Source organism: Oryctolagus cuniculus, chromosome 7 (assembly GCF_964237555.1).
Source record: "Oryctolagus cuniculus chromosome 7, mOryCun1.1, whole genome shotgun sequence".
In the NCBI taxonomy this organism is placed as follows: domain Eukaryota; kingdom Metazoa; phylum Chordata; class Mammalia; order Lagomorpha; family Leporidae; genus Oryctolagus; species Oryctolagus cuniculus.
The window spans coordinates 86,173,050-86,200,964 of NC_091438.1; the positions used below are offsets into that span (position 1 = coordinate 86,173,050).

A 27,915-nucleotide genomic window follows, 5' to 3' on the forward strand; every position below is an offset into this window, starting at 1 on the left:
GGCTGTCCCAGAAGGAGCTGCAGCCCCAAGACCGCCAGGCAGGGTTGGCCCCCGGGGCGGCTCTGAAGCCTGGAGCCCACGCCCTGGCACAGAGCAGCGGCGGCTCCTGTGCAAAGCGAAGAGCTCGGAGGGGGTCAGTGCGGGCTGCTTAGGGTGAACCGGCGGGTCGCGAAGGGTGCCAGAGCCCCGGGGCCAGCGCCAAGTCCCTTCCGACGGCCTCCCCGGGCCCCGCCGCCCCTCCTGAGGGGCGGTCCAGAAAGGGCGTGGTGCGGAACGCGGGCTACTGGAAGAAGGGTCACGAGGGAAAGCGGCCGCGGAGGGAGGATGCCAGGCTCGGGGCGGACTCTGGGCTCAGCAGGGCCTCCGGGGCCGCGGGAGCTGCGCGCTGGCCGGCTCGTCCCGGCGACTGAGGGGACCCGACGCCTCCCCGCCGGGCGCGCCCTCCGCCCCGGGCCGCAGGTGAGCCGCGCGGGCGCACTGCGGAGGCCCCAGGTGTCGTGGGAGCGGCGGCCACGGCACGCAGGGAGGGGCCGCGATGGCGCGGGCGGGCGGTCACTCCAGGAGCTGGGCGCGAAGCTCGGGCGCCCGGACGCCGGCGCCATGGCGGGCACTGAGGTGCCAGCGGGGTGCGAGATGCAGGCGTTCCGCACTGCGCCGGCTCCGCCGCGGGACAGAGGTCAGCAAGGGGTGCACACGGACCGGCGTCGGGTCAGGGCCGGGTGGTCGGCTCGCGTGCCGCCCGGTTTAGCCTGTGCAGAGGCTGCGGCTTGCGAGCCGAGGGCTTGGGGAGCATGGAGGCCACCCCGGGCCAGAGCCTCTGCCCCGGAGTGTGGGGCGCGAGCGGTTGTCTGCATGCAGCGAGGGGCTCAGAGGCGGTCTTGTTGATGCCTCACTCGGGTCCTCCCTGGAGCAGAGGCGTAGGGACGGATGGAAATGGGGGCTGGAGCAGCCGCCGGCACGAGGCCCGCCGTCTAAGGAGCTCCGAGGCGGGGCCGGGGATAGGAGGCTCACCCGGCCAGCCCGTCCTCACCGAGGCTGGGGAGGGTGGAAGCAAGGAGAAAAAAGAAAAGGGCAGGGGGAGGCAGACGGTGACCACCTGTGAGGCTTTTGCTACAGACACAAGCTGGCCGGCTTTCTCTGTCTGCAACTCAATCCAGTTAAGCGGCTACCTACCATGAATAAGTCAGAGGCGCCTGCCGGCTGAAGCTTGTGGGAGCCAGCCTGAGGCCAGGGGCAGAGGACGGAAGGACAGGGACCAGGGGACAGAAGCCGATGGCCCGCACCTTTGCAGTTCTGAAAGGACTTTTGAGTCGGGGTGAGCCAGCGAGTTTCGCAGCCAGCCCCTGTGGACAACACGTCTTGCTTCTGGAACAGCTTGGTGAGACGTGCTGAGTAAATGAACGGTATCCCTTTGTTCCTGTGGGCTACTGTTACACGATGTAGTTGGTTTGTTTAAAGTTTAATTTTTCCCCGTATCAAAATGGAAAGGCCGCGATGTGACCAACGTGTGTTGTTATTTACGACTTCATTAGGATGTTGGCGTTCAAGGTTTTATCAACGTAAAATCATTTTTGTTTTAAGCCCCATGGATAAAATCTGTTTAGGTTCTGGCTAATGTATACTGCCTTTTGGAAGAAGCAAATAAAATGTTCTGGAGTGAAAATCCTAAGGAATTCATACTTTTTTTTTCTTCCTTTATGCCTTTATGTTTTTATTTATTTTTTAAAAACATCTTTAAATTTGAGAGCGAGAGGGAGGGTGGGAGTCAGTATGCACTCCCATCTCCCTATCTCCCTGTTCATTTCTCAAATGCCTGCAACAGCTGGGGCTGTAGCAGGGTGCCAGGAACTCAGTCCAGATTTCCCACATGGGTGGCAGGAACCAAAGGGTCTGAGCCACCATCTGCTGCCTGCCAGAGTTTGCATTGCCAGGAAGCTGGGATCAGGAGCAGAACCAGGACAGGAGCCCTGACACTGCAATACGAAGTTCCAGTACTCTAATGTCTCAACCACTTGGCAAAACTCCTGCCCCTAGAACTTACACTTTGATAGGCATTTTACCGCATACACATGTGAGCTGCAATTTAACTTCGAGAAGGTACTGCATGTGCTTGCTGGTAAAGATGCTTTTCTCACTCAGCAGTATCTAATTAATCTTTTCATAATCAAGTTTTAAAACGGGTGGGTGTTGTGGTGCAGCTGGTTAAGCTGTCATTTGGGACGCCTGTGTCCCATTTGGAGCGCCAGTTCGAGCCCTGGCTCCTCTGCTTCCAAATCCAGCTTCCTACTAATGCATGCCGTGGGTCCCTGCTAAGGAAGTGGGAAACGTGAATGTCATTTCTGGCCCCTGGTTTCAGCCTGGCGCAGTCCTGGCTGTTGTGGAGACTGGGGAGTGAACCAGCAGATGGAAGAACTGTCAATCTCTCTCTCCCTCTCTCTGTCTGCCTCCCCCACCCATCATTTTGCCTTTCAAATAATAAAAATGAATAAATCTTTTCTTTAAAAAAGTACCTTAGCACCTTTCCCTGTGGCTAGTTTTTAGAGGCAGTATCTCTTATTTTGAAATGTTGAATTTGCTAAGAATGTCTGAATTAGAATCAAAAGTTAACTTTTTTTGAGACTTGGAAAGGGTGGTGCCTAAAAAGTGGCTAGTCAGATACTGTATGACTGCAGGTTAAATTCTCTCGATTGCAAGTATGAGTTATGATAAAAATGTCAAACAATGCTAGCCTTTCTATCCTGTATGGAAAGACTCTATCTACTGTCCTGGTGGTTTGGGGTATTTGGTTTTTGAGCAGGTTTCCAAATTATCAAGATTAGTCTGAGGGGAAATCCAAGATGGGTATCTTGCGGTTTTAGAAAAGGTGGTTATGAAGACAATAAAACCAGCTTCAATCTTTTCAAAGGGACAAAAGAAATAATAAGAATAAAGTACTTTAAAAAGTAAACTGTGCTTCTAATACAAGACCTTCAATAAAAAGCAAATAAGGGTGAATTCGTGGTAAGGAACTAGATTGAATTGAGTGTCTGTGATCCTATTTGTGGAACATTTAAGTTCCCCAAGGCTCGCACTGCCCCTTCAGAAGCTTGTTGGCTGTTTAGAAAGCTGCTCTGGCTACCAGGGGTGTGGGTCAGTAGGTTATATGAGGGTAAGTGCTATTGTTCCCGTTTTTCCAGGAGAGAAGGCAGAGTCTCAGAGGAGCTGTGACCTGCCTCAGATCACACAAGTGTCAAGTTGCTAAAGTCTGACTGAAAACAAAACCATATCTTGGTTCTCTACTTTATGCCCTACTTACCTTTTAAACTCAGTGGCTTTAAACCGTGTGTGTGTGTGTGTGTGTATGTGTGTGTGTTTAAATAATCTGATGAAAGTTTTAGTTTCTCCCAGGGGGAAACTGGCCATATCCTATATAACAAAATTTTGTATAACATTTCAGGGCCCACCTACTCTCTGAAGTCTTGCCCAGTCTATGAGTCTCCAGTGCTGGCCCTAACTATATCTGTTGATGAATGAGGCAGGCAGCATATATATCCTGTGTAGACATACATACATTCTTTGGCTCATTAGGAGCAGCCTTTGAATATGGTTGCTTTCAGCGAGGTGAATATTCACTTTGTAATGAAAACAAATATGAAAACATCTTATATTCTGATTCTGTAAATGTGTAAAGTACAGCCAGAACAGTGGTGCCTGTGTGAAACCAGATGTGTTGCTGGGATGTCTTCCTGTAGCAGTGAGGACGTGTGCCTTTCCTCACTGATGAGAATGTCGCTTTCTCCCTCCCTAGAGATGGCACATCCGGAGGTAGTCACACGTAGCTGCAGCTTCCACGAAGGGGAAAACGGCTGCACTTGTCAGCAGCGTGCGTCTCCGTCTGCGGAGCTTCTATTAGAAGACCAGATGAGGCGAAAACTCAAATTTTTTTTCATGAATCCCTGTGAGAAGTTCTGGGCGCGAGGCAGAAAACCGTGGAAACTTGCCATACAAATCCTAAAAATCGCAATGGTGACTATACAGGTAAGCATCTCAAGTCGTGAGTTTGATGAAAGCCTCTGTTAATAACAGAGAACTATGGGCAGTGGTTTTTTCAAATAACTTTTTTGAGTGCATAATAGAGAACAATAAATAAGGATGTAGATGATCTTAAACTCATCTCTTCAAATATGAAGAGACTATCTCCTTACTTTGTTCCTTTTCATCTTTCATTAAGTTGTGATTTTAGTCACATATTCGAATTAGTTGTCGGGAAAAGACAATTTTAATATTTGACTTCCAGTGAAGTTCAACTGAGAGTTCCTAAATCTGCCTTGAAAATCAGTGGTTTCCCAACCCGAGGGCTTTCTTCTCCCTCCTAACCAGTTCCCTGGGAGTTTCCCTTCAGAAACTCCAAGGCTTTCTGTTACAGGCAAGTTCTTGGATTCTCAGAACCAGGCAGTGGAAGAAGGTGGCATTAACAAAAGAGGAGTGGCATCAGCTAGTGAACTGTGGGACTTCATTCTGTAGTTAATGGAAATTAATCTCATCTCCTTGATTTCTTGAAACCTGTTTTGGGCAACTATTTTGTGATTCTTGAATATACTGATTCTGATGTGTTCTTAGGAAAATATATTTTCTTGCTGGTGAGAATAATTGTCTCTTTTAAAGAAAAGGAGCAAAAATAAAAGCAGAATTTCATGGGGAAAATAGATGTGATAGGTTGATTTTTGTTGTTATTTAGGGCAGTGCTTGGATTTAGTCTGCCAGAAATGGCTACCAGTTTTGAGTACACATTTCCTGGTGATCGAAAGAATAACTAGGTTTTCTGACCCCTTACAGTATTGTTATATTAGGAACTTTTCTGTGGGATTAGTATGAGGAAATTTCCTGGGACAGTGTGTGGCATACACATTGCCTCCTCCCTCTGGGCTCAGAGTCAAGGTGTATTTTCTAAGCCTACAGCCTGTGTCTTGTGGTGGTGGTGGGGGGAGGGAGAGAGAGATTGAAATTGAGAGGGAAGAAAAGATGAAAGAGAGACTTGGAGCCAAGTAAGCTTCTGGGTGTAACCACAGAAGTGCAGTGAAAACTGTGTGTGTGTGAACAGCTGAATTCATGGAAAGCTCTGGGGTCGATCTTGCAGGAATAGTAAGGACTCCTTACTATGACTGTACTTTAGAGAGAAGTTGAAAGCGTATCTTCCATTTTTGGTTTAATTGTCACAATTAAACCTAGTTTGGTCATAGGTCTTGGGCTCTCTTACAATGTATATGTACCTGCTACAGAACTTCTTGAGGTTCTACAGAATTTATTTTAAGCTCTTCCACCTGTCATTCAAGCCCCTGCCTCGTCAACCTCCACTTTTTCTGCTCACATTTTTCACCTCTTACTTTTGCTTTTTTCTTTTAAGCTGGTCTTTTTTGGGCTAAGTAACCAGATGGTGGTAGCTTTCAAGGAGGAGAACACTGTAGCATTCAAACACCTCTTCCTGAAAGGATATACAGACCGAATGGAGGACACATATGCAGTGTACACACAGCGCGATGTATACGATCAGATCGTCTTCGCCGTGAACCAGGTAACTCAATTGAGTGTGTTCTTTAGTTGGGACAAAGAGCAGACTGGAAAAATGGTGGCTATGTATGCAATAGAAATTAATATTCAAATGTAGAAGGGTGAACATTTCTGCTTGGAAATGACTTTGTGTAAGACCAGTTTAAAAAAAATATTTTTCACCAACTTTTATAAACTAGAAATTGCCAAAAGCTTTTGCTTAGCAATAGCAATAGGAACCTTTAAGCACTTAATTAAAAGAGTCAGAGCTAGGGCTTGACAGAGGATCCTCAAAGAATTAAATTACTAACCATGACCCTGGTTAAAAGTGGTCATTAACTCTGCAGAGCCTGTCTTTTCAGAGACCCCTAGTGAATTCTGAGATTATTAACTTTGCGAGGTTTGGGTGGCAACCAAGACCCAAAATTCATCTAAAAATAAGCAAGGCCTTTATATCATACATGAAAGTGATTTTGTTGTGACATTGACTAACTGGTGAATAAAAAGTAAACTCATTTTTCATATGGATGAGTCAAATTTTTATTTTGTTTCTAATCAGCTGCTTTTGCTACAATTAGTATGTTTTTACAATCCTACATTTCTGATTTTGTAATTGCTTTTGAAGTTAGTATTTCCAACACAGGTTAGTTTGCAGATTACATTTCAACATTATTATAACTCTTCTTCAAAAATGATTATAGTTCAGGTGTGGCTCTTCATTTTCTAGAGGCAGCCCATGCACAGTGAGATGGTAATTTGCTACAGTGAAGTACACGCTTACGGCACAAACGCTTTCTGTTAATACCGAGATTGGGAAAACTGGCCAGAAATCGATGGGAATACAAATCAGCTACATACATGGTCAAATGGAATTATGTCCTGCATTTTAAAGGGGAAAATAGCATAATGTTGGGGCCAACATTGTGGCACAGCAGGTTAATCCACCGCCTGTGATGCCAGAATCCTATGTGGGCACCAGTTTGAGCTCCAGCAGGCTTCATTTTCCATCCGGCTCTCTGCTTGTGTCCTTGGGAAGCAATGGAAGATGGCCCAAGTGCTTGGGCACCTGCACTCACATGGCTGGTTCATGGGGTCAGTTATTTACTTATTGAGAACTAAATAGGGAAAGTGTGGATGGACTTTAAAGCAAGAAGAATCTTTGCTTTCTCTAAGGAAATATCTTCATGGTTGAGGTGGCTGTCACTGAGAGCAGCCATCGGAAAGGACAGTGGTATTACACACCTTACAGTATTTCTGTAGCTGACCTTCCTAAAGGGTTTAGTCTCAAGGTGTTATCTAAGGGCCCATTCTGATCCAATAGTATGATTATAAAAGTGTTGCTTTTTGTTTATCATATATACTTCCTTATTTGAATCTCAAAAACCAAATTATTTTGTTTTTATACATGTTATGACTAATGTGCCCTATAAAAGTTGATGTGCTGGGAGCTCATATGGTGATGGTATTTGGAAGGGCTGGGGAAGGTAATTAGGATGAGAGGAGGTCATGAGGTAGGCCCCAATGGTGGCACTAGTGGTTTTTCAGGAAGAGAAAGACCCGAGAGCACACTTGCTCCGTCTTGCCGTGGGATGCCCTCTGACATGCGTGATGCAGGAGGAAGGCCCTCACCAGCTGCCAATCAGATGCTGGTGCCATGCTCTCGACTTCCCAGCTTCCAGAACCACGAGCCACTTGAACTTCCATTCTTCATCTCTCCTGCTCTCAGGTAGTGCGTTGTAGCCACAGTGATGGACTAACTCCATACCGCATCAGGACTTTCCTCTTGTTTCCTCAGTCTTCACTGGCCCCTTTCAGCTGCCTTCTAAAACTGTACAATCCTCAGAAATTTCCTTCGCTGCACAGGCTTGGTGACACCGTAATGACGTGACTCCACAACAGCTGCTCACATTGCGGGGTGCCCGACACCTCACCAGCACCTCACATCCGTCCCTCCCAAAGCAGCTTCAGGGTCCCCTCCCACGTACTCCCCAGACTGGGGTCTCTTTCTGGTTGGTTGCTTAGGTTTATTTTATTTATTTTAGTTGCTTAGGCTTAAAAATCTCAAAGTCTTCTTGTAATCATTTGCTCTGACAGCTCAAACATAGTTTATAAATACCTATTTCTGGTTAGTTGCCCTTCTTCTCCCCCTTCCCCCTGCACCCTGCACCCTACTACCCTACTACCCTACTACCTCCCCTACTACCTCCTTTTTTTTTTTTTTTTTTTTTTGACAGGCAGAGTGGACAGTGAGAGAGAGAGAGAGAGACAGAGAGAAAGGTCTTCCTTTTACTGTTGGTTCACCCTCTAATGGCCGCCGCGGCTGGTGCACTGCGGCCGGCGCATCGTGCTGATCTGTAGGCAGGAGCCAGGTGTTTCTCCTGGTCTCCCATGGGGTGCAGGGCCCAAGCACTTGGGCCATCCTCCACTGCCCTCCTGGGCCACAGCAGAGAGCTGGCCTGGAACAGGGGCAACTGGGACAGAATCCGGTGCCCGACCGGGACTAGAACTTGGTGTGCTGGCGCCGCAAGGCGGAGGATTAACCTATTGAGCCACGGCGCCGGCCACCCTCCTTTGCTTTCTAAACAATTTGCCTACAATCACAGATCTTGTTGCCTAATATTCTTCATGATATATATATGCATATATGTATATTTACATATACCTATATATATAGATGTACTGTATCTCTCTACATCTATCTGTATCTATGTCTACATTCACATTTATATCTGTCTAGTTAAGAATGTGCAGAAAGCAGCCTCTGATGTATTTATTCCATGAAGGCAGAGTACAAAGCAGACACTCGGAGGTGAATGAGGGAATGAACTCTACAGGTCCAGTATCTGTGTTAGGTCAGGTGGTTATAGAGAGCCCACACATAAGCACTCTGCCATGAAGGAGCCAGCAGTTTTAGTCTGCGAGGGACCTTCAAAGTGTTTTTATATTATTACCCAGAGGGGGACCTGGGACCCCGGATCTGAGTGAAAAACTCCTTCTCCAAGGCAGAACTATAAAAGGGACGTGTGCCCAGCACAATGAAAGCCCCACCGAGGCCACAGCCACTTCAGTGCCCTGTGCAGTCTTCCCAGCAGCCCCACAGGTTGCCTACCTTCAAACCACACTCGTACCTCACATTCTTGTCTCGCAATCTCAGACCCAGGCTCCAGAGCTGCCCTTTCGCTGGACACAGCCCTGCCTCTTGCCCTTGACCACGCTGTTCTTGCCAGATGCTCGGATCTCCACAAAGAGCCTTCTTGAGACAACAAGAAAGTCTGGCTATCATATAGTGTGTAGTGTGAATAGCTGCTTGCATCCCTGGGCCTCAGATCTTTTGTGTTTCAAGTTCTCAAAATGCCCAAGACACAGATTGTGTGGTGAGAAGGGTGAGAGCTGTGGGTGCTCCTGGGGGCTGCCCTGCACATACGTCATAGTCACATAGAAGGCTGCAGGCCCCTCACGAGGTATGACTGTGTGCCTCACAACCCCTGCTTCCCTTTGCGTGCTTACTCCTGTCACATAATGGTCCAGGTATACCCATCTGTTTGGTACCTTCGATGGCATAGAGAAATCTTAAAGTGGAATATCCCAGCATTATGGTATTTTCTCCTACCTGTGGAACACAGTCTGTGTAACAGCCGCTGCAGCTTGCTTCTTATACCATAGATTTCTGGCTCATCTTCTCAGTCCACATGCTCACGGAAACTCAGTGCCATTATCCTGCACCCTTTCCTAATAGTTCACCTACTCGTTGTGCAGAGATTAGTAAGGAGGAGCTGTCATTGTACTGTAATGATTTCATGATGATCTTCAAAAAATATCTGCACACCTACTCTGTGCCTAAAGCGTTGGCTTAAGAGTAGTGGACTTGATTAATTCCATGTCCCGAGCCCTCATTCTATTGGGGGAGATGAATTTTAAGGAACTTTGACCAAAATAATTTGATCTGGTGTAGTAATGAGTGCTACAAAGAAAAATAAAGCAGTACAAGGCAGTAATGGTGACATTAGGTGAAGAATATTCCAGGCTGAAGGAGTAGCAAGGGCAAAGGCCCCAAGGCAGGGGAGCATCTCGCCATGTTTGGGGAAATGCAAGAGAGGCAGATAGGATGGAGGTGAGTGAGGGGAGGGAGGCAAGTAAAGTGCCACAGAAGTCAGGACACAGGTCTCTTGGGGCTTTATAGGGTGTGGGTGGGAGCTTTGAATTTTATGCTGAGAGAGACGGGAAATCATGGGACAGTTGCTGTAGGGGAGAGTCTCTAGCACACGTAAGCAGAAGCAGACACGTACTCACTCCAGTATTTACTTAGTGTCTGTTGTGTATCAGGTGGTGCTTGGGTACAGGAATACTATAGAGGACAAATCATTAAAGTCAAGGAGGTCTTATTCTAATAGAAAAAGATGGGCAGTGAAGAAGTACTATAAGGACATCACCTGTTAGCTGGTTATAAATACTGTGAAGAATAAAATGAAGCAGGCGGGGTGGAAAACCAGAGGTGGGCAGAGAAGGCCTCTCTGAGAAGGTGAGCAGTGGACAGAGAGTGGGCACAGCTGGGGGCAGGTAGCCTGTGGCTATCCCAGGGAAGAACTTTCCAGGGAGGAAGAACAGCAAACGAGAGTCTGGCGCAGGGTCACATTTTGGGTAACGTGCTAAGGACCTTCCTTGCACTAAATTGCTCAGTCCTGTGAGTTCCAGTGGGAGACTAGACTGGGGTGAGAAGCAGGATTGGGAACAAGAAGCCAGTTAGGAGGCTTCGGTGAAAGTGAGGAGAGGCAGTCAGACTTGTGGTGAGGGGCTCCAGACCTCCAGGTGACTTGGTGGGGACAGAATTTGAAAGTAGTACGTGACTTTCCAATGCATTGGAGGTGGAATATGAGAGAAGAAGACTGAAGGATGTTTCCTTGGTTTTGGCCTGAATAATTGCTTGACTTTTGGAGCTGTTGACTGAGAAGGGAATCACTGTGGAAAGATCAGGGCTTTCTACTTGCACATTCATGTTGGAGGTTCCCTGTGGGTCCCTCTGGCATCACGTGGGCAGATTGATACCCATGCGTGGCATTCAGTAGCGAGGTCAGGACTGGAGATGTCCGTATGGATGGCATATGAAAGAAAGGATTGCTCAGCGTCACCTGTGGAGAGAAGGTGCATCAGGAAGTCAAGGGTTGAATACAGGGCACCTTGCGACAGGGAGGTTGGCGAGAGGAGGAGTCAGCAAAGGTGACCAAGAAGAAGCAGCGTGTGGCCCAGAAGTCAAGAGAACAGAGTATCTTTTTTTTTTTTCCCATAGAGAAACACTCAACTGCCTCAGGTACATGGAGAAGTCAAATTAGGTGGAGACTGAGGATTAAGCATCAGGGGTGGTAACATCCTACTCATTGACCTTGACAAGTCCAGCTCAGAATTCATCCTGGAGATCCAGATTATAACATTTCTTTGACATACATCTTTAGCAGAATTATTTTTCACTTGTCTATAACCAAAAACTATGAATTCTAAGAGAGAAAGTTCCATCTCCAACTTTGCATGGCCAGTTCTTACATATTGAGCAGGGTAAACTCTGAAAGACTTTGTTTCTGGAAATATCTACATAAATCCATCAAGAATTTAACAGTTATTCCAAAGTGCAAATTACTCATTTGTAAAGGCAATTTTTTAGTTTTATTTACAGCTCTTAGCACAGAGGAGTCTTCTTGTGGAAGTGATTAAATTGTTTAGTTGCAAAGATAAGGATCAAATCAGTACTGTTTAAGGAAGGTCTGGCTGGTAGTCTGGAACAGTTATATCCCATGTCTTATGTTACAGTGGTAAAGTACCACTCTGCTCTTACAGGAAACAATTCCAAGATAAATGCTATTTGCATTTCACTCAATGTGCAAATAAGTCTCTGAGCATAATTCTTTAAAGGAGGAAAGAGTCTCCAAGATTACATGACTGCAGATTTTCACTTCGCACAGAAGGAACCAGAAGTTCAGAAAGTTTGTGAGAGAAATGAGCTCTCCAATCTGAGTGCTCCTTGCCCATGACCTTCCTGATGCTCTGCAGCAAGGCATTTATCTGCATGTCAAGGTCTCGACCTTGAGGGCAGGTGGAAGCCTGCCGGGGTCAAAGGCTGGCCGGGTGTGCATCCCAGCTTCACTTGCGCGTTCCCAGTTACTGTTTCTCTCTTTGGTTGAAGTACTTGCGGCTGCGCAACATCTCAGTTGGGAATCACGCATACGAGAGCCACGGTTTGGAGCCGTCTGCCATGGCGGTCTGTCAGAACTTCTACAGGCGAGCAACCATATGTCCTGGGAATGACACCTTCGACATTGATCCAGAAATCGAGACAGGTGATGTTCATCTCTAGGCTAAAACTTCAGCCTTTAATTCCTTGATGTAGACTTAAAACCAGTAATTTTATCCTTGAAGACATTGATTTGGCCTGTGCTGTTAGGGTAAGAACTGTAGAGGAGCTACTGTGCATCAGCTACTGTTCTAGGGTCTTCACAATAACTCATAAATCCTCAGGAAAAAACAAACCTAGACTAGGTAGGTTTGTTTTAATCCCATTTTACTGAAGACTAAGGAATGGCTCTGAGAGGTGAGTGATTTGTTCAAGGTGGTGCTTATAAGAGGCACTGTTGGAATATTCTGTTTTCTTAGCTGCTGTGTTCCACTGCCTCTCATGCTGGATAAATCAGTTAGTAGAAGATACTAGGCATACAAAACATAGTGCTTACAAATTTTTAATGCATATAAAATACCCTTACCTTCCCCCCAGCACTTCACTATTTAGCTTCTTTTGGTGTAGGTTGGGATGGAAGGAGGAATGAGAACCAGAACATGGAATAGCATACCTTATCCTTATTAGCAAAGTTGTATTTGTGATTGGTACTTGAAATATTAGCTAAAGTCATTGAGTTAAAAATAACCATCCAGCGATGGGTGTTTGGTGCCATGGTTAAGATGCCGTTTAGGGCACTAGCATTCCATATTGGCATGCCTAAATTTAGAATTTTTTTCCTTACTACTGACTAGTGAAAATCTTCCAAAACACTGTCTTTCTTTGAAATCCTTAGTGAGGAAAAATTGTCAATGCCTAATATTAAAAAAAAAAAAAAAAGGACCTTGAATTGCCTAGAAACTCTTGTCTTAGGTACTGCAATTGTTTCAAATTCTACACTCAGGATACAGGAAAAGGGAGGGAGAGATCAATTCAAAGTTCATGTAGGTTTAAACAGACAGCAAGAGAGGGAGGCATTTGGGTGGGCATTTGGCCTAGTAGTCAAGACACCATTTGGGATTTTTTTTTCCAGGCAGAGTTAGACAGTGAGAGAGAGAGACAGAGAGAAAGGTCGTCCTTCCATTAGTTCACTCCCCTAATGGCCACTAGGGCCGGCGCTGTGCGGATCTGAAGCCAGGAGCCGGGTACTTCCTCCCGGTCTCCCATGCGGGTGCAGGGACCCAAGCACTTGGGCCATCCTCCACTGCCCTCCTGGGCCACAGCAGAGAGCTGGACTAGAAGAGGAGCAACCGGGACTAGTACCCAGTGCTCCAACTGGGACTAGAACCTGGGGTGCCGGCGCTGCAGGTGGAGGATTAGCCAAGTGAGCCATTATCTGAGTGCCTGGGTTTGAGTCCCAATTCCAGCTTCCTTCTAATGTGAACTCTGGGAAGTAGCAGGTGATGGATCAAGCAGTTGGGTCCATGTCACACAAGTGGGAAACCTGTGTTGAATTACTGGCTCTGGGTTTCCCTCAGCTGTAATGGGAATTTGGGGAATGAACCAGCAGATGGGAACTTTCTGCCAGTCTCTCTCTCTCTCTCTTTCTAATGCAATGGAGTTCAGCTCTTTCCCTAGCACCCAGGCACTCCAGACATGTTGAAGCTACTTCCTAGCAAATGAGTCACTGTAATCAGGTGGTATTGATATCTAGGTTCTAAATTCCCAATTCAGAAAATATAGGATCTGAATAACTGGCCTTAATGATTTATCCTTTCAAAGCACGGCTTTATATTTGAGGTTCAATATCATGTTTTTGTTCCTTTCTCTGGCAGAGTGTTTCTTTATAGAGCCTGGAGAGCCTTTTCATATTGGAACACCAGAGGACAATAAACTCAACCTAACACTGGACTTCCACAGGTGAGGAAGCAGACGGGAGCGTCAGTTATGTTTACGTGTGTGTCTCTTTCCACTGAACTGATCTCCGTTCTTTTCTAGGCTCCTAACAGTGGAGCTGCAGTTTAAGCTGAAGGCTATTAATCTGCAGACAGTTCGTCATCAGGAGCTCCCTGACTGTTACGACTTCACTCTGACTGTAAGTGTGGGCCAGACTGAATTTGCTGGAGAAAAATTGTCTCGTGTAGTTTCGTATGTAAGGAGCTTTCACTTGAATGTGCTTTGGGGTGGAGAGAACACTGACACATCTGCATCTGTGTTGCTGTAATTCCTGGTTTACTTGTTAGTTACCTGCCTTCTACACCTCACTGTATGATCTATGGGCAGGGAGCTTTGTCTCAGTCACTGCTGTCTCCAGGACAAGAATGGCGCCTGGCACAGAGTAGACGCTCAACAGTAAAGGAATGAATGAAAAATACATACATACATACATAAAGGAATAAAGGCCTGTGGCTGTCTGCTTACAGCCTTCGACAGGGCTTCTTGTGCCATGTCTGTTAGTAAACCGGTGCTATCTTATCTGAGGCGCCATCTTTAGCCTCCAGCACATTTCAGAAGCCCAGCAGACTTACCAGAGATCAGGTGATTGGATAGCCCAATCATACACATTGCCCTCACCCTATCCAGTGGAATTTACTGTTCTCACTCCTTCATTTCTGATAGGCTATATAAGATCCATTCTTCTGCTGTAGGGTGCTGTTTCTCTTGTACATGGAGAGGCAGCCTTGTTGGCTGACAATAAACCTTTCCCTGACTCCGGAGTTTGCCTTTCCTTTCAGTGTCTCTTCCCCATGGTGTTCGCTCCTCTGTGAGCAATACCTCATTGCGCCTAATGCTGTGGCTCATCTCACTCCTTCAGCCTGCTCCATCACTTGTACGCCCTCTGTATTCCAGTGCTGATGGGGTAATTAGACTCCCTTGAGAGCTACAGGATGCCTCTCATGTGTTTGTCACCTCACAAAATCTGAGTTGAGGCTGCTTGGTCATGCAGGACAACGTGGAAGCAACTTGCTGTCAGAGGATCCAGGTGTCTATGACTCCACCTGTGGTTTGTATAAAACGCTGTGCCCCTGCTACTAAACTGATTGGCTGTGGAACATCAAGGTCTCAGAGACTGAAGTTAAAACAATTCCAGAATATAGTAAATGTAATATTCATTACATTTAACAAGAGAAAGTACTAACACTAAAACTGTAACACTATTTGAATTAGGCTATACATTTTGATTTCAGTATTAACTAAGTTATGAATGGTCAATTTTGCTTTTTTAAAATTGAGCTATCACCCAGAGTTTTCTGTCTTCTCCCTTTCCTCCCGTCTTCTCCCATTCCCTCTCCCTCTTTCCCTTTAGAATTTGAGAAATGGCACTTTTCAGAATTTTCATAATCCTGATACCTTTTCATATACCCTTGGTATGTCCTCCATTACAATACATTCTATCTCTGAACTCCTGGTGTTTTGAGAAGTTTCTGTTGTTTATCTTTTGTTCTTGTTTTCTTTTCTGTCCCCACCCCCTTAGCATTATATGTGTGCTTCCCACTCTCTCCTTCGTTTTGGGATTTTCTAGATGTCTTTATCAATTCTGCTAGAGTGAATGCTCCTTGGAGGCAGGGACCCACTATTTGAGGCTCTTTGTGTAGGCAGAGCATTGTTTCTGCTTGACAGGGATTTCTGATTCAGGGGATAACACAGCATCTCCCTGTGTAAGGCTGCAGGCTGGGTCCTCCGGCTGCCACAGAGCCCGACAATACCCACAGTACCTCGTCAAGGAAGGAAGCCTACAGCCATCATGAGGAGATTCCTTAAAGTCCTTTAAAGTCTTACACCTGAAATCTGATGACCTCACATGGAGAAACTGCAGTGAAATTCATTTAAGTGACACATATTTGAAAAGCTGTTTTCTTTAGGACTCAGAGGAGGCAAACAAAAATGGGCTGACTTTCCTGCATGACTTTCCCTTTCCCAGCACAAACAGAGGGGAGGAGGCTGGAAGGGAAAGACATTAGGAGGGCGGGACAGGTGTTCTGGCAGAGCTCTGGCCTGCTTGGTGGCTGGCAACTTCCTGTCACCAAACACTTTGCAACACACACACTACTGAAGTGACTAAGAAATCCAGGTAGACCCAGAAGGAAAACTGGAAAACCTCCACCCGAAATGCCTCAGTAGTGAGCCTCCATGTTTTTACAAATGGCAGGAGCACTAAAAATCTATCCCTAGCTGAGGCCTTGCTGGAAGATGGAGGAGACACATTTGGACAAACTCTTGTTATCAGGAGGGCAACTGGAGGTGCTCAGAATGGGAGGGAGGGGGAAGTACTCCTGCACCTGAGCTAGAATGTGCTAGAATGTATAAGTACTTTCTTGCTTAGGCTAGCATTCTTGTCCAGGACTGGGATGCTGTCCTACAAACACAAGGCTGTAGACACAAAAAGGTCTCTACAGAAGGTCAGCCTTCTCACTTAGAGAAATAAAAGGAACTTCCCCAGGTTGAACAGTTAGCCACAGGTTAGAAATAAGAATCTGGCTCTCCTGTCCCCTTGAAGAAAATGTTTCTTAGGTAAAGCATAAAGGTGTTTGGGCTTCAAAAACAATAGTTATGCATTAGACCCTTTTCTTCTCTTCACAGATAACATTTGACAATAAGGCCCATAGTGGAAGAATTAAAATAAGCTTAGATAATGACATTTCCATCAGGGAATGTAAAGACTGGCATGTATCTGGATCAAGTAAGTAATGAGCTTTACTCATTTGCAGAATGGTTACTTAAGTAATATAAAATGTTTTTTTAAATGATTGCTCCTGGGCCGGCGCCGCGGCTCACTAGGCTAATCCTCCGCCTAGCGGCGCCGGCACACCGGGTTCTAGTCCCGGTCGGGGCGCCGGATTCTGTCCCGGTTGCCCCTCTTCCAGGCCAGCTCTCTGCTATGGCCAGGGAGTGCAGTGGAGGATGGCCCAGGTGCTTGGGCCCTGCACCCCATGGGAGACCAGGAAAAGCACCTGGCTCCTGGCTCCTGCCATCGGATCAGCGCGGTGCGCCGGCCGCAGCGCGCCGGCCGTGGCGGCCATTGGAGGGTGAACCAACGGCAAAGGAAGACCTTTCTCTCTGTCTCTCTCTCTCACTGTCCACTCTGCCTGTCAAAAAATAAATAAATAAATAAATAAATAAAATAAAATAAATGATTGCTCCTAGAACATGTGGAACGCCAAACAGGAGACCGGACCATTCCCAAATTCCTAATTCTCCTCAGGTAAATGGACTTATGGTAGACATCTGATGTTCCAGGTAGTTCCGAAGGTTTAGTAACAGAAAGGGCCTTCCTTCCATTCTCCAAGGGCCCCCGCCTGCCTGCCCCTCACAAAGAACATATAGCTCCACCAAAAATCTGCATGCACTCAAACCATTCATTCTGCATAAATTCTTCTACCTTGGTTTTCCTCGTATATTTTAAAATATCCTCAAGGTAGGCATGTGCACTATTATCTTTTTATAAGATTTTTTTAGTTATTTGAAAGCTGAAGTCATAGAGTGAGAGGGAGAGACAGAAATCTTCCATCTGCTGGTTCACCCCCCAAATGGCCACAATGGCCAGGGCTGGGCCAGGCTGAAGCCAGGAACCTGGAACTCCATTCTGGTCTCCCATGTGGGTCCAGGGTCCCAAACACTTGGGCATCTTCTGCTGCTTTCCCAGGCACATTAGCAGGGAGCTGGATCAGAAGTAGAGTAGCTGGGACATGAACTGGTGCTCATTTGGGATGTTGGCATCACAGGTTGCAGCTTTAGCTGTGCCACAGTGCTAGGCCCCCAGGTGCATTATTTTTACGGATGAAGAAAACTTAAGGATCAGAAGTAATGCTTCATGCCAGTAATCACACAGCCAGGAATTGTCAGACCCTGAAACATCCCATTTCTTAGGGTAAATGAGGAAAGGGTCTATTCTTAGAAATATGGGCAAGACTCTGTGCTATCAAGAAATTTGGACCTGAACTTGAGAAAATTGCCTGGGAAAGATTTATCTATCTCATTTCCTAGACCTACTTAAGTAACACAATGGCATGTTGCACTCTACTTAGTGGCCATTTGGGGAGTGAACCAATGGAAGGAAGACCTTTCTCTCTGTCTCTCTCTCTCTCACTGTCTATAACTCTACCTGTCAAAAAAAATATAATTAGGATTCTTAGATTCTTGGAGCACAAGAATCATCCCAGTTCCCTTAAAAAGCAATTTCCCTAGCTCCACACATAAGACCAGTCTGGAGTGGGCCTTGATAATGAGCAGATAACCCGTACGCCACACTCAGATACCCACCATTCTGATTTCCTGCTGGCTGATTTGAAGAAGTTCTGAAGTAATAATGAGATAGTAAGAGTAAATAAAATTAAATTTCCTCACTGTAGTATTATTTTCAGTAAAGGTAACTTAAGATGTATGAGACTTTTGGATCACAGCCTTTTGTTACAATCACAAACTTGTTTATTTCAAACACAAGCCTGTTTTGTATACATGTAAACATAATGCCCCTTCACAAACATTAGAAGAGGAAAAATGAGAGCATGGGAAAACGCCTGGCACATGGGTTTTCTCTGAAATGTTTGTTTCTTGCTTTTTAAGTTTTTCTAAAATAGATTTAGACATATGTGCAACAATTAGATGGCTCTTGGCATTGACAGGATGCCTCATCACAGAACCATTCTCAAGTCCTTTACCTTTTCATCAGTGGAAAGCAGTCTGGCTGTGAAACTGAGACAAGGCCTACAGGCAGAGCCAATGATGCCTAAGGCCTCCACTCATGCTGCCAGGACTTGCCACCGTCCACTCTCCAGAATCTCCGTATGGGTGGCTGTTTCCCATCACTCAGGTTTCGGCTAAAATCTGCTACCCTCTCAGTGGTATGCATTCTCCCCATTTCTCCATATCAGCCTCCATGGTCTACAGCAGTGGATCCCAAAGTGTAGCATCAGCCAGAGGACTTGCAAACCTATAGAGTTTCTGATTGCATGGATCTGGGGGTAGGACCCGAGAATGTGTACTTCTAGCAAGTTCTCAAAAGATGCCAGGTAGTACCAATATAGGAGAACAGATGCTGGAAGCAGACTGAAAGGTGTCAATCCTGGCTCTCACTGGCCAGATCTTTAGTCTTGGGTAAATCTCATCTGTGCTTCAGTTTTCTCACACCCACCTCACTGGGGTTGCTTGGAGGATGAAATAAATTAATACATACACCTGACTAGAAGTGTGCTCAATACATGTTAGTGATTCAGATTTATTTTCTTTGCATCACTTAATACCTGTCTGAAAGTATTTCTTTCATGTGCTTGTTTACATCTTTGCTTTTCTCACTGCAATAGAATAGAAATTTCACAAGATCAGGGGCTTTGTGTGTCTTGCTTGCTCATGTATCCCAGCATCTAAGATTATTCGTGGCACATAATGGGTAGGCTTAATAAATATCTTTGGCATGGATAAGCATTACGTGTTAATAGCATGTACATGGAGACTAATTATATTAAGAACAAAAGACCACAATTCAATAATTAAAGATCTTGGATTGATGTTTGTGATGATTTTTAAAAGGACTTTAAACCTTCTTTGCTAATTTGAAGAGTATTTATCTGGGTTCCTCTTCTTTGTTGTCTTTCTGAAAATAATGCCTATCTAAATTAATCTAAAAACAAGCAGCTGTCTCCTATTAGTGTCCCACCACTAAGCACTGCCTGATCTTGGCCTCCAGTTCAGAAGAACACTCATTACATGATGATCTTTGATGCCTTTGTCATCCTGACCTGCTTGGCTTCGTTGATCCTCTGCGCCAGATCTGTGATTACAGGACTTCAGCTTCAGCAGGTGGGGGCTGCTGCTCTACAGGACTGCTACATACCTTTTGATTGACAGAGAATTTCATTGTGCCTCTGTTCTGTTCTTTTTTTTAAAGGAATTTGTCAATTTTTTCCTCCTCCATTATAAGAAAGTAGTTTCTGTTTCTGACCAAATGGAATTTGTCAATGGATGGTACATTATGATTATTGTGAGTGACATACTGACAATCACTGGATCAATTCTGAAAATGGAGATCCAAGCTAAGGTAATTTTTTTTTTCCTAATCATACCATTGTTAGCATCAGGTTTGGGTTAATGGCAGTATATTTTTCCAGAAAGTGAGAATTTTCTTAGGAAGTCTCCTAGGCAGGGTTTTTCAAAGCATAATCCATAATAGATTGTTTCAGCTCCCTGGAAGTATCAAAATCTCCCTGGCAGCATCAAAATCATTTGGGTGTCTGGTAATAAGCTCTGTGTTAAATCTACTGGATCTGAACTCTGGGAGGGAGGGAAGGCTGTGAATTCTTATACATACCAAAGTAACGAAGGTAAGAATTTTTAAAAGATTGCACCAACAAGTGACAAAATCTTCAAAAAAGAAAGAGTGGGGCTGCTGACAAGTCGTTCAGCTGCACACAGCCATTCTGGGACTCAAGCTGCTTCCATTGCTGCTTCGCCAGCTCGTGGTGGCTTGTCCTGACTGCACGGCTGATGCTGATTTCTCTTATCGCACCTTGCAGCTTGCAGCCTGAGGGACGCACAAACCCTGCAAGGTGGATGCTCTCCTTGTCTGATGGCCCTGACTAATGATTTCTGTTCCTTTCACACTGGAGAGAACTTAGTTGAATATAACCACAGAGGGTTCTGGGGAATACAGCCCAGGCATGTGCCTAGGAAGGAGGGAATGGGTTTAGGTCGACACTGGGCAGCTGCCACGATATGTGGTTCTAGCGTATATCATTGGAACATGACTTAAGAAGCAAAAATAAGAGGAGTGATGAGAGAGATGCAGCCAATCTTAATTTTAACCAATCTCAACTATGGTTAACCTCAATGCTATCCAGCAATCTTTCTGTGTTTCTCTAGAACATTTGACCCCTCCTGATCATAGTTGACATTTCAGGTTCTCCTCCCAAGTCTCTAATACTTGTGTCCCCTGTCATCACTTTCAGTCAATGATTTCTATTTCATAAAGATGAGGGACAAAAACAGAACTTCCACGGGTTCTCAGCTCACTCACATACCTACCAGCGTCAGTGCCCACACACTCTGCTTGTTCCTGTGAATAGATTGTTTCAGCTGCAGTCCAGGGCCAGTCCCGTCCACTTGCCTACCAGATGCTGTCTCCTGCCCAAGGACACAGCCCCAGTTATTCCATCTCCCTGGCAGTATCAATTTCCCTTTCTCTCTCAGGACAATTCCCCGTTTGCATGCTTTTTTCTTCTTTCAAAAAGATAAAATCTGAACCCAATTTCTCCATCCAGTGACTGCCTCACTTATCTGCCCTCATTCACACAGCAAAAAAAAAAAAAAAAAAAAACAAAAAACTCAAAAAAGTACTTAATCTCACTGTTTTTGATTCTTCTTTCCTATTCTTTCTGATATTTATTCCAATGAGGTTGTCCTGGCACTCCATGGAAAGTGTCCTTTCAAGTGACTTCCCGTGTTTCTAACCTAATAACCAATATGTATCTTCATCTGACCCTTCAGCAGCTTTACCACTGCCAAACACTACCTCTTGGTTCACACATTTCCTGCCTGGACTATTCCTTGTCTGATTTTCATCCTAAACCACTGATTGGTTTTTCTGACTTTCCCTTGCTGGTTGTCTCTCATATCAGCAACCTGTTAGGGTGATAGCGCTTTAAAGCTTAATGGCTGGACATCTCTTTTCTCTTGTTTTGGTAGTCTCAATATGTGCCAGGTAGATACTTTAAATAGTATGTATTTGTCAATGATTCTATAATCTTTCTCTCTAGCATGGAGGCCTTCCCTAAACTCCAGATTCTAATATCCAGAACTGTATTCCACACTCTCTACTTGGATGTCTAATTGTACTCTCAAATAATTTAACACATCTAAAACAGAAACCCTAAAATGCCCACCTCCACTGTCAAAACCTGCATTTCCCGTAAGCTTTCTAATTTTCAGTTAATGCCAGCTCTTCAGTTGCTGAAGACCCAAACCATAAATTCATGAAATTCTCCTCTTTTTAACCAATACACACTGTCTTGGGGCTGACGCCGTGGCTCACTTGGTTAATCCTCCGCATGTGGTGCCAGCATCCCATATAGCACCAGGTTCTAGTCCCGGTTGTTCCTCTTCCAGTCCAGCTCTCTGCTGTGGCCTGGGAAGGCAGTGGAGGATGGCCCAAGTGCTTGGGCCCCTGTACCTGCATGGGAGACCAGGAGGAAGCACCTGACTCCTGGCTTCGGATCAGCGCAGTGCGCCAGCCGTGGCAGCCATTTGGGGGGTGAGCCAATGGAAGAAAGACCTTTTTCTCTGTCTCTCTCTCTCACTGTCTAACTCTGTCTGCCTAATAAAAAAAGAACAAAACAAAACCAATACACACTGTCCCACATCTAATCCAAGAGGAAATCCTCCAAGTCTTCCTTCAAAAACCAATCATTTCATCCCTTCCACTTTACTGAGCTTAGTCTAAACCACCATTAGCTCACATCTATATTCTTCTAGTAGGCTCCTTACTCTTTCCAATCTGCTCCCAGTCATAACAGCCCACATTTGATCATCCCACCCATGTTCAGGGCTCTCAACACTCCCCAACCTGCGCAGAGTAGAAGACAACATTGTTAAGTACCCATGAGTTCCTACACTACCTGCCCCTTTACTTCACTGGCTCCATCTCTTCCTGTTGCTCACTGGAGCCACACATACTAGCTTGCCAGGCACTCTCCTGCCTTGGGGATTTGCACTTGCTGCTCCCTGTGCCTGGAAAGTTCCTCCCCTGGATTTTTGTTGGATTTGCTTCCTCACTCCTCTCAGATCTTTGCTCAAATGACACATTTTCCCTGGCACTGTTTAAAATTACAAACTCATATCTATCCCTATCCTCTCCTTGGCTTTTCTCCTCAGCACTTATCATCAATTAATATATGAAAGGTTCTATTAACGTATTTCTGTTGCCTGTCTCTGCGCCTCCAAACTAGAATGTAAGCTTCAGGAGGGCAGGTAAGTTTGCTTGTTCACTGCTTTATCCTTAGCACCTAGAAGAGAACCCAACTGATCGTTACCTAATAAATATTAGTTGCCCCAAAGAATCTCTGCTATGTAATCGGATTATTTTTTCCACTGTGTCCTAGAGTCTAACAAGTTATGATGTCTGCAGCATATTTCTTGGGACTTCTACCATGCTGGTGTGGCTTGGAGTCATCCGATACCTCGGTTTCTTTGAGAAGTATAATGTAAGGAATTATGTGGATCTCCATGCTGTTGCTACGCCTCTCAAAGTATTGCACTGTTTCGGCAAAAGGACAGAGGGATTCTAATGACTGCTCTTACTTTCTCAGCTCCTTATTCTGACGCTTCAGGCAGCACTGCCCAATGTTATGAGGTTCTGCTGCTGCGCAGCTATGATTTATTTGGGCTATTGCTTCTGTGGATGGATTGTGCTGGGGCCTTACCATGATAAGGTACTGATAAACAACTTTTTTTCCTGCTCCTATTAAGCTCCTAGAGCAGTGCTAATGGCTTGTTATCCTTTTAAAATGAACTCTTTATTTGTAATTCAGCCTTAACCTTTTAAAAGCAGTATAACTATGATTATATTTAAACAATAGTAAGGTGTGACCAATTTGAGAGGAGGAGTAATTCACTCAAATATCTCAAATACATTTTTGGAATATGCCAAATAATTAAGTCTCTTCCATAACCAGCAAAGTCAGGCTTGATAAATTTGATTCATCAGCATATGAGGGGTCTTTATAAAGTTCATAGAAAATATACAGGCTAAAAAAACTATACATGGATTTTGAAAAAAAAAAAAAGTTGAAGCAAAATACGCTTTTCATTTCCTTATTCCACAAGCTTTTTGGAGTACCCTCCTATACTAGAGTAGGCAATTGAGGTAAGCCTTCTCAAACTAGAAAAATTGGAAAATGTTGTTATCAGAGCCATTATATGAAATAGAATGAATGAGAAAATGAGACGCATGCAAATCCATAAAGTTGGAGTCTGGGCATGTCTGCAGAAGCATTTCAAGGATGCCTTCTGTGAGGATAAAGTAGGGAAAGAAGGCCTGACCCAGAAAGGCTCTCAGGGTGCACTCAAGCCCCTTGGATTCCACTCAAGAGGAGCCCAGGAGAGTTCTGCTCAGTCTGGCTGATGCACAGGGTATGCATCACAAAGCAAATGCTTGTGGTCACCTCAGGTTATTTGTTTGAAAGGGCTAACTTGGGTTAGCTGATCCTATTTTTAATGTGATATCATGAACAAAGATCTCCAGTGGGAAAGAATGTGGAATAAAGCTTACTTTTCTCTTTTTTCTTTCTAGTTCCGTTCTCTGAACAGGGTCTCTGAGTGCCTTTTCTCTCTGATCAATGGAGATGATATGTTTGCCACATTTGCAAAGATGCAGCAAAAAAGTTACTTGGTCTGGCTGTTTAGCAGGATTTACCTCTACTCATTCATCAGCCTCTTTATATATATGATTTTAAGTCTTTTCATTGCACTGATCACTGATACATATGAAACAATTAAGGTAGGTTTATCAATAGCTATGAGTGGCAACATTCTTCTAGAACTTGTGTTGTTGCAGTAAAATGTGTTACCTAAAACAGGTGAAAAGTTGATGGAATGTTGAGGGACCTCAATTTTAGAGATCAAGAAAGTGAAAGAAATAGAATTTCTAGAATGCTGAAAGGCCTTAAATAATTGTGCTTTTCTAAGCAAGTTTTCTTTCCTTTTTTTTTTTTTTTTTTTATTTGACAGATAGAGTTATAGACAAAGAGAGATAGAGAGAAAGGTCTTCCTTCTGTTGGTTTACTCCCCAAATGACCGCTATGGCTGGTGCTGTGCTGATCTGAAGCCAGGAGTCAGGTGCTTCTTCCTGGTCTCCCACGCGGGTGCAGGGGCCCAAGCACTTGGGCCATCCTCCACTGCCTTCCTGGGCCACAGCAGAGAGCTGGACTGGAAGAGGAGCAACCGGGACTAGAACCTGACACCCATATGGGATTCTGGTGCCTCAGGCAGAGGATTAACCAAGTGAACCATGGCACCGGCCCCTCTAAGCAAGTTTTCTAACCTTTTATTACAAGTATTAGGGCTAACAGGAATTGGATGAATAAAATAGATGGAATTTCAGAATGCCAGAAATAAAGAAAAACTGACCTCTTCATAAAGAAAAACTGACCTCTTCATTTGGAGTATTTTGTACCCATGATTCACTGCATGACACACCCTGGGGACCCAGCAACAGGATTGATGTGTGTCAAGTACTAGCCGTGTATCCTTTACACAGTCAGAAACCTGACTAAAGAGCTATTGTCAACCATATGGAAATTTTAAGAAATCTATTTGAGCCCTTGGAATGTGGAAAGGAAGAATAAATATTCATATATATATATTTGCATTTCTGGTAACCTTATTAGTTGTACTACTGGCATAGACACTTCCACTTGGGGACTTTTCTTTCTGGGTATCACTGGGATAATGAAACACGGTGTCATGTGATTGGCCTCAGGATACAGAGATAGCCATGGTTTGGAGTTCTTGTTATGAATACCTTGCTCATGAAGCCAGTAGCGGGGACTTGAACCAGCCATTCCACAATGGGATGCATACATTCCAACCAGCTGCTTAACCCACTGCGCCACAGTGCCCACCAGCAACATTTCATTCTTACCGAGGGAGATTTCAGGGATTGTCCTCTTGCTGTCATCAATGCTAATTTGTCTGATATGTGCTTAGGGTCACTAAAGCAACTGGGGAAGAATGTGGGTGTAACCATCCACATCCTTCCCCATCACACTCTAGAACTCACTCTCTTCAACTCTCAGATACATATTCTTCAAGGGAGCACGAGAGATCTCTAAGAATAACATGGGTTTTCAGTCTTCATAGCCCAAGCCCGAGACTCAGTTGTAAAGATACTAACCATTTCTCTGGGTTCAGAGACTTGTCAAATGAGTAAACTAAGTTCTTTCTGATCCTTTCTGGTCAGGCATGTTCTAAGGCACTTAGATCTCCAAATTGTATAAATATGAGGCTCTTAGACAAAATTGTCTTTTGGAAGAGTGACTCCAAAGAGAGATCCAAGTTGGGAAGGTCCCTGACAGCATTCAGATCTTTGTCCAGGCACCGAGACCAACTGGTCAACAGTGTCTAAGATGTGCTGAGTCACCTGAGCCAGACTAGGGACAGCCACTGCTTGGCCCTCGACACCACCTGGGTAGTCTATATCAGTTTGGCTTCCCGGAGCCCGAGCCAGGTTCCATGAGACACGTGCTTCCTTCTGGCCTGGAAGTCACCAGGCTGTAGGACAAAGCAGTGATGGAGGGTCTCTGCTTTGGGATGTGGCTGTCTCAATTCTGTCGGGAGGAGGGCTCAGACCCAGAGTCAATCTGCTCATTAGACCCAGACAAGAAAGCCCAGGAGGGCACCGCAGAACCCCAGGCCCGTTTTACCTCAGCCCAACCTGAAGGCCCCCCTAGAGGCTGCCCCTCCCTGAAAACACTTGCAGGTGATTAAATGTCCCTCTGGAAAAATCCTCTCCCTGCCACATGATCCATTCTGAGTTTGGAATAAAGCTTATTTCAAGGGCTTATTAATGAGACTTTTTTTTTTTTTTTTTTTTTTTACTCTTCTGTGTAGCATTACCAACAAGATGGCTTCCCAGAGACTGAACTTCGGACATTCATATCAGAGTGCAAGGATCTGCCCAATTCTGGAAAATACAGACTAGAAGATGAACCTCCAGTGTCTCTATTCTGCTGCTGTAAAAAGTAGCTCTCAGGTTTCCTGCTCTAGAGGAAAACATAACGTGTAGCTGAGTTGGGAGATTATATGGATATTATTAGATGAAGTATAATATATTTGAAGGCTATTATTTTGAGCTAATTAGTAGCTATAATTCACCAAGAGCTATGTTTATATTTTTAAAAAGCAATATTTCATGTCTTTGCTTCTTTTTACTGTTTGTCTTAAAAAAAGTAACTAATGTGAATGAGGGAAAATATTAGATTATTGTTCCTCCCTGTTTATGACACCTTAGCCTTAGAATGTGTTCCCACTGCCCTCCTTAGTTCATGTTCTCTTGCTTCCAGCTGCTCTGGGTGGATTGTGGCATCAGTGCATCAGTGGAAAAGAATCCCTGCTCTGACAATGACTTTGGACCACTTGGTGACATTGGCCTGAATCACTCCCACGTGCCCATCCAGGAGATGGTGGAGTGGGAGTGGTTAATATGTGTATCCAGTAATCACTGCATTTTAAAATCTTTTCTTAAAGAGCAGGATAGAAAAAATGATCATCACCAGCTAACAGTGCAATCTTTGGTTCTGTAGGACGACTGTTACTTGATTCTGCTTTTACTTCTGGAGAGGATTGGATTTTTAAGTATTCGTTTATGTTTCCTCCCCATCAATGATAAATGAAATACAAAATTGAAAGAGCAGACTCTGCCTGTTTGAAAATGAAAGCACATATCAACACATATCCAATTCAACAATGATTATTGAATTAGCACTTTTGCAGCTTTGTGAAAGCCTAAGTGGGGGAGACTGGGCCTTTCATTGGCACACTTGGCCTCATAGTGAAGCATCTTGGGTCAGGAGCTGTGGTTTCCTGGGGTGAGGATCTGTAACTCACAATAAAGATATTTTGAGGAATCATTATACTCAAAATTATTAAATGAAAAATGTATGTTTTAAAGAGGGAGGAAAGTAGGGAGCAAGCATTCAGCCTAGCAGTTAAGATGCCTGTATCCCACCTCAAAAGTGCCTAGGTTTGATTCCTGGACCTCCTCCTGACTCCAGCTTCCTGCCACAGACCCTGGGAGGCAGTGGTGATGGCTCAAGTAATTGGATTCCTGCCTCCCACAAGGAAGATCTGGGTTGTGTCCCTGCCTCCTGATGCCTGGCCCAGCTCTGGCCATTGTGGACACTAGGGGAGTGAGTCAGCACACAGGAACACTCTCTCAAATAATAATAATTTTTAAAAAGACAAAAATAGTGTGTACTCTTTATAGACTGCTGATTGGTAATCACAGGGATTTTTACAACATGAATATTAGTTTTGTACAATATTTATTTAAATGGAAATAACTCATTGATTGCAATAAAAGTTTTCTCAAAGCAAATTTATTTTTTAGAAGAAACTAGTTTTAAATTTGTTTTGTGTCAAGAGCTTAATGAATGTAGCATTTGGACACTGAAATCTTAGTATTTAATCAATGTTAACCATAA

At 44.7% G+C, this 27,915-nt stretch overlaps 1 protein-coding gene across 3 annotated transcripts; it reads left to right on the plus strand.

The window, feature by feature from the left end:
• MCOLN3 (mucolipin TRP cation channel 3) lies at nucleotides 1–27,806 on the plus strand. 3 transcript variants are annotated; one of them, XM_008264960.4, is made up of 13 exons: nucleotides 1–133; nucleotides 3,788–4,017; nucleotides 5,384–5,551; nucleotides 11,699–11,852; nucleotides 13,561–13,645; nucleotides 13,724–13,820; nucleotides 16,307–16,406; nucleotides 19,410–19,522; nucleotides 19,611–19,760; nucleotides 22,816–22,917; nucleotides 23,023–23,145; nucleotides 24,006–24,212; nucleotides 26,324–26,816. In XM_008264960.4, the coding sequence occupies exons 2-13, from the start codon at nucleotides 3,790–3,792 to the stop codon at nucleotides 26,456–26,458; spliced, it is 1,662 nt and encodes a 553-aa protein (XP_008263182.1). In that variant the 5' UTR covers nucleotides 1–133; nucleotides 3,788–3,789; the 3' UTR covers nucleotides 26,459–26,816. The 3 variants fall into 3 exon arrangements, with proteins under 3 accessions (XP_008263182.1, XP_008263181.1, XP_002715933.2); XM_008264959.4 differs by lacking the exon at nucleotides 1–133 and adding an exon at nucleotides 314–459 and having other exon boundaries at nucleotides 26,324–27,806; XM_002715887.5 differs by lacking the exon at nucleotides 1–133 and adding an exon at nucleotides 545–676 and having other exon boundaries at nucleotides 26,324–27,117.
• Nucleotides 27,807–27,915: the final 109 nt, after the last annotated feature.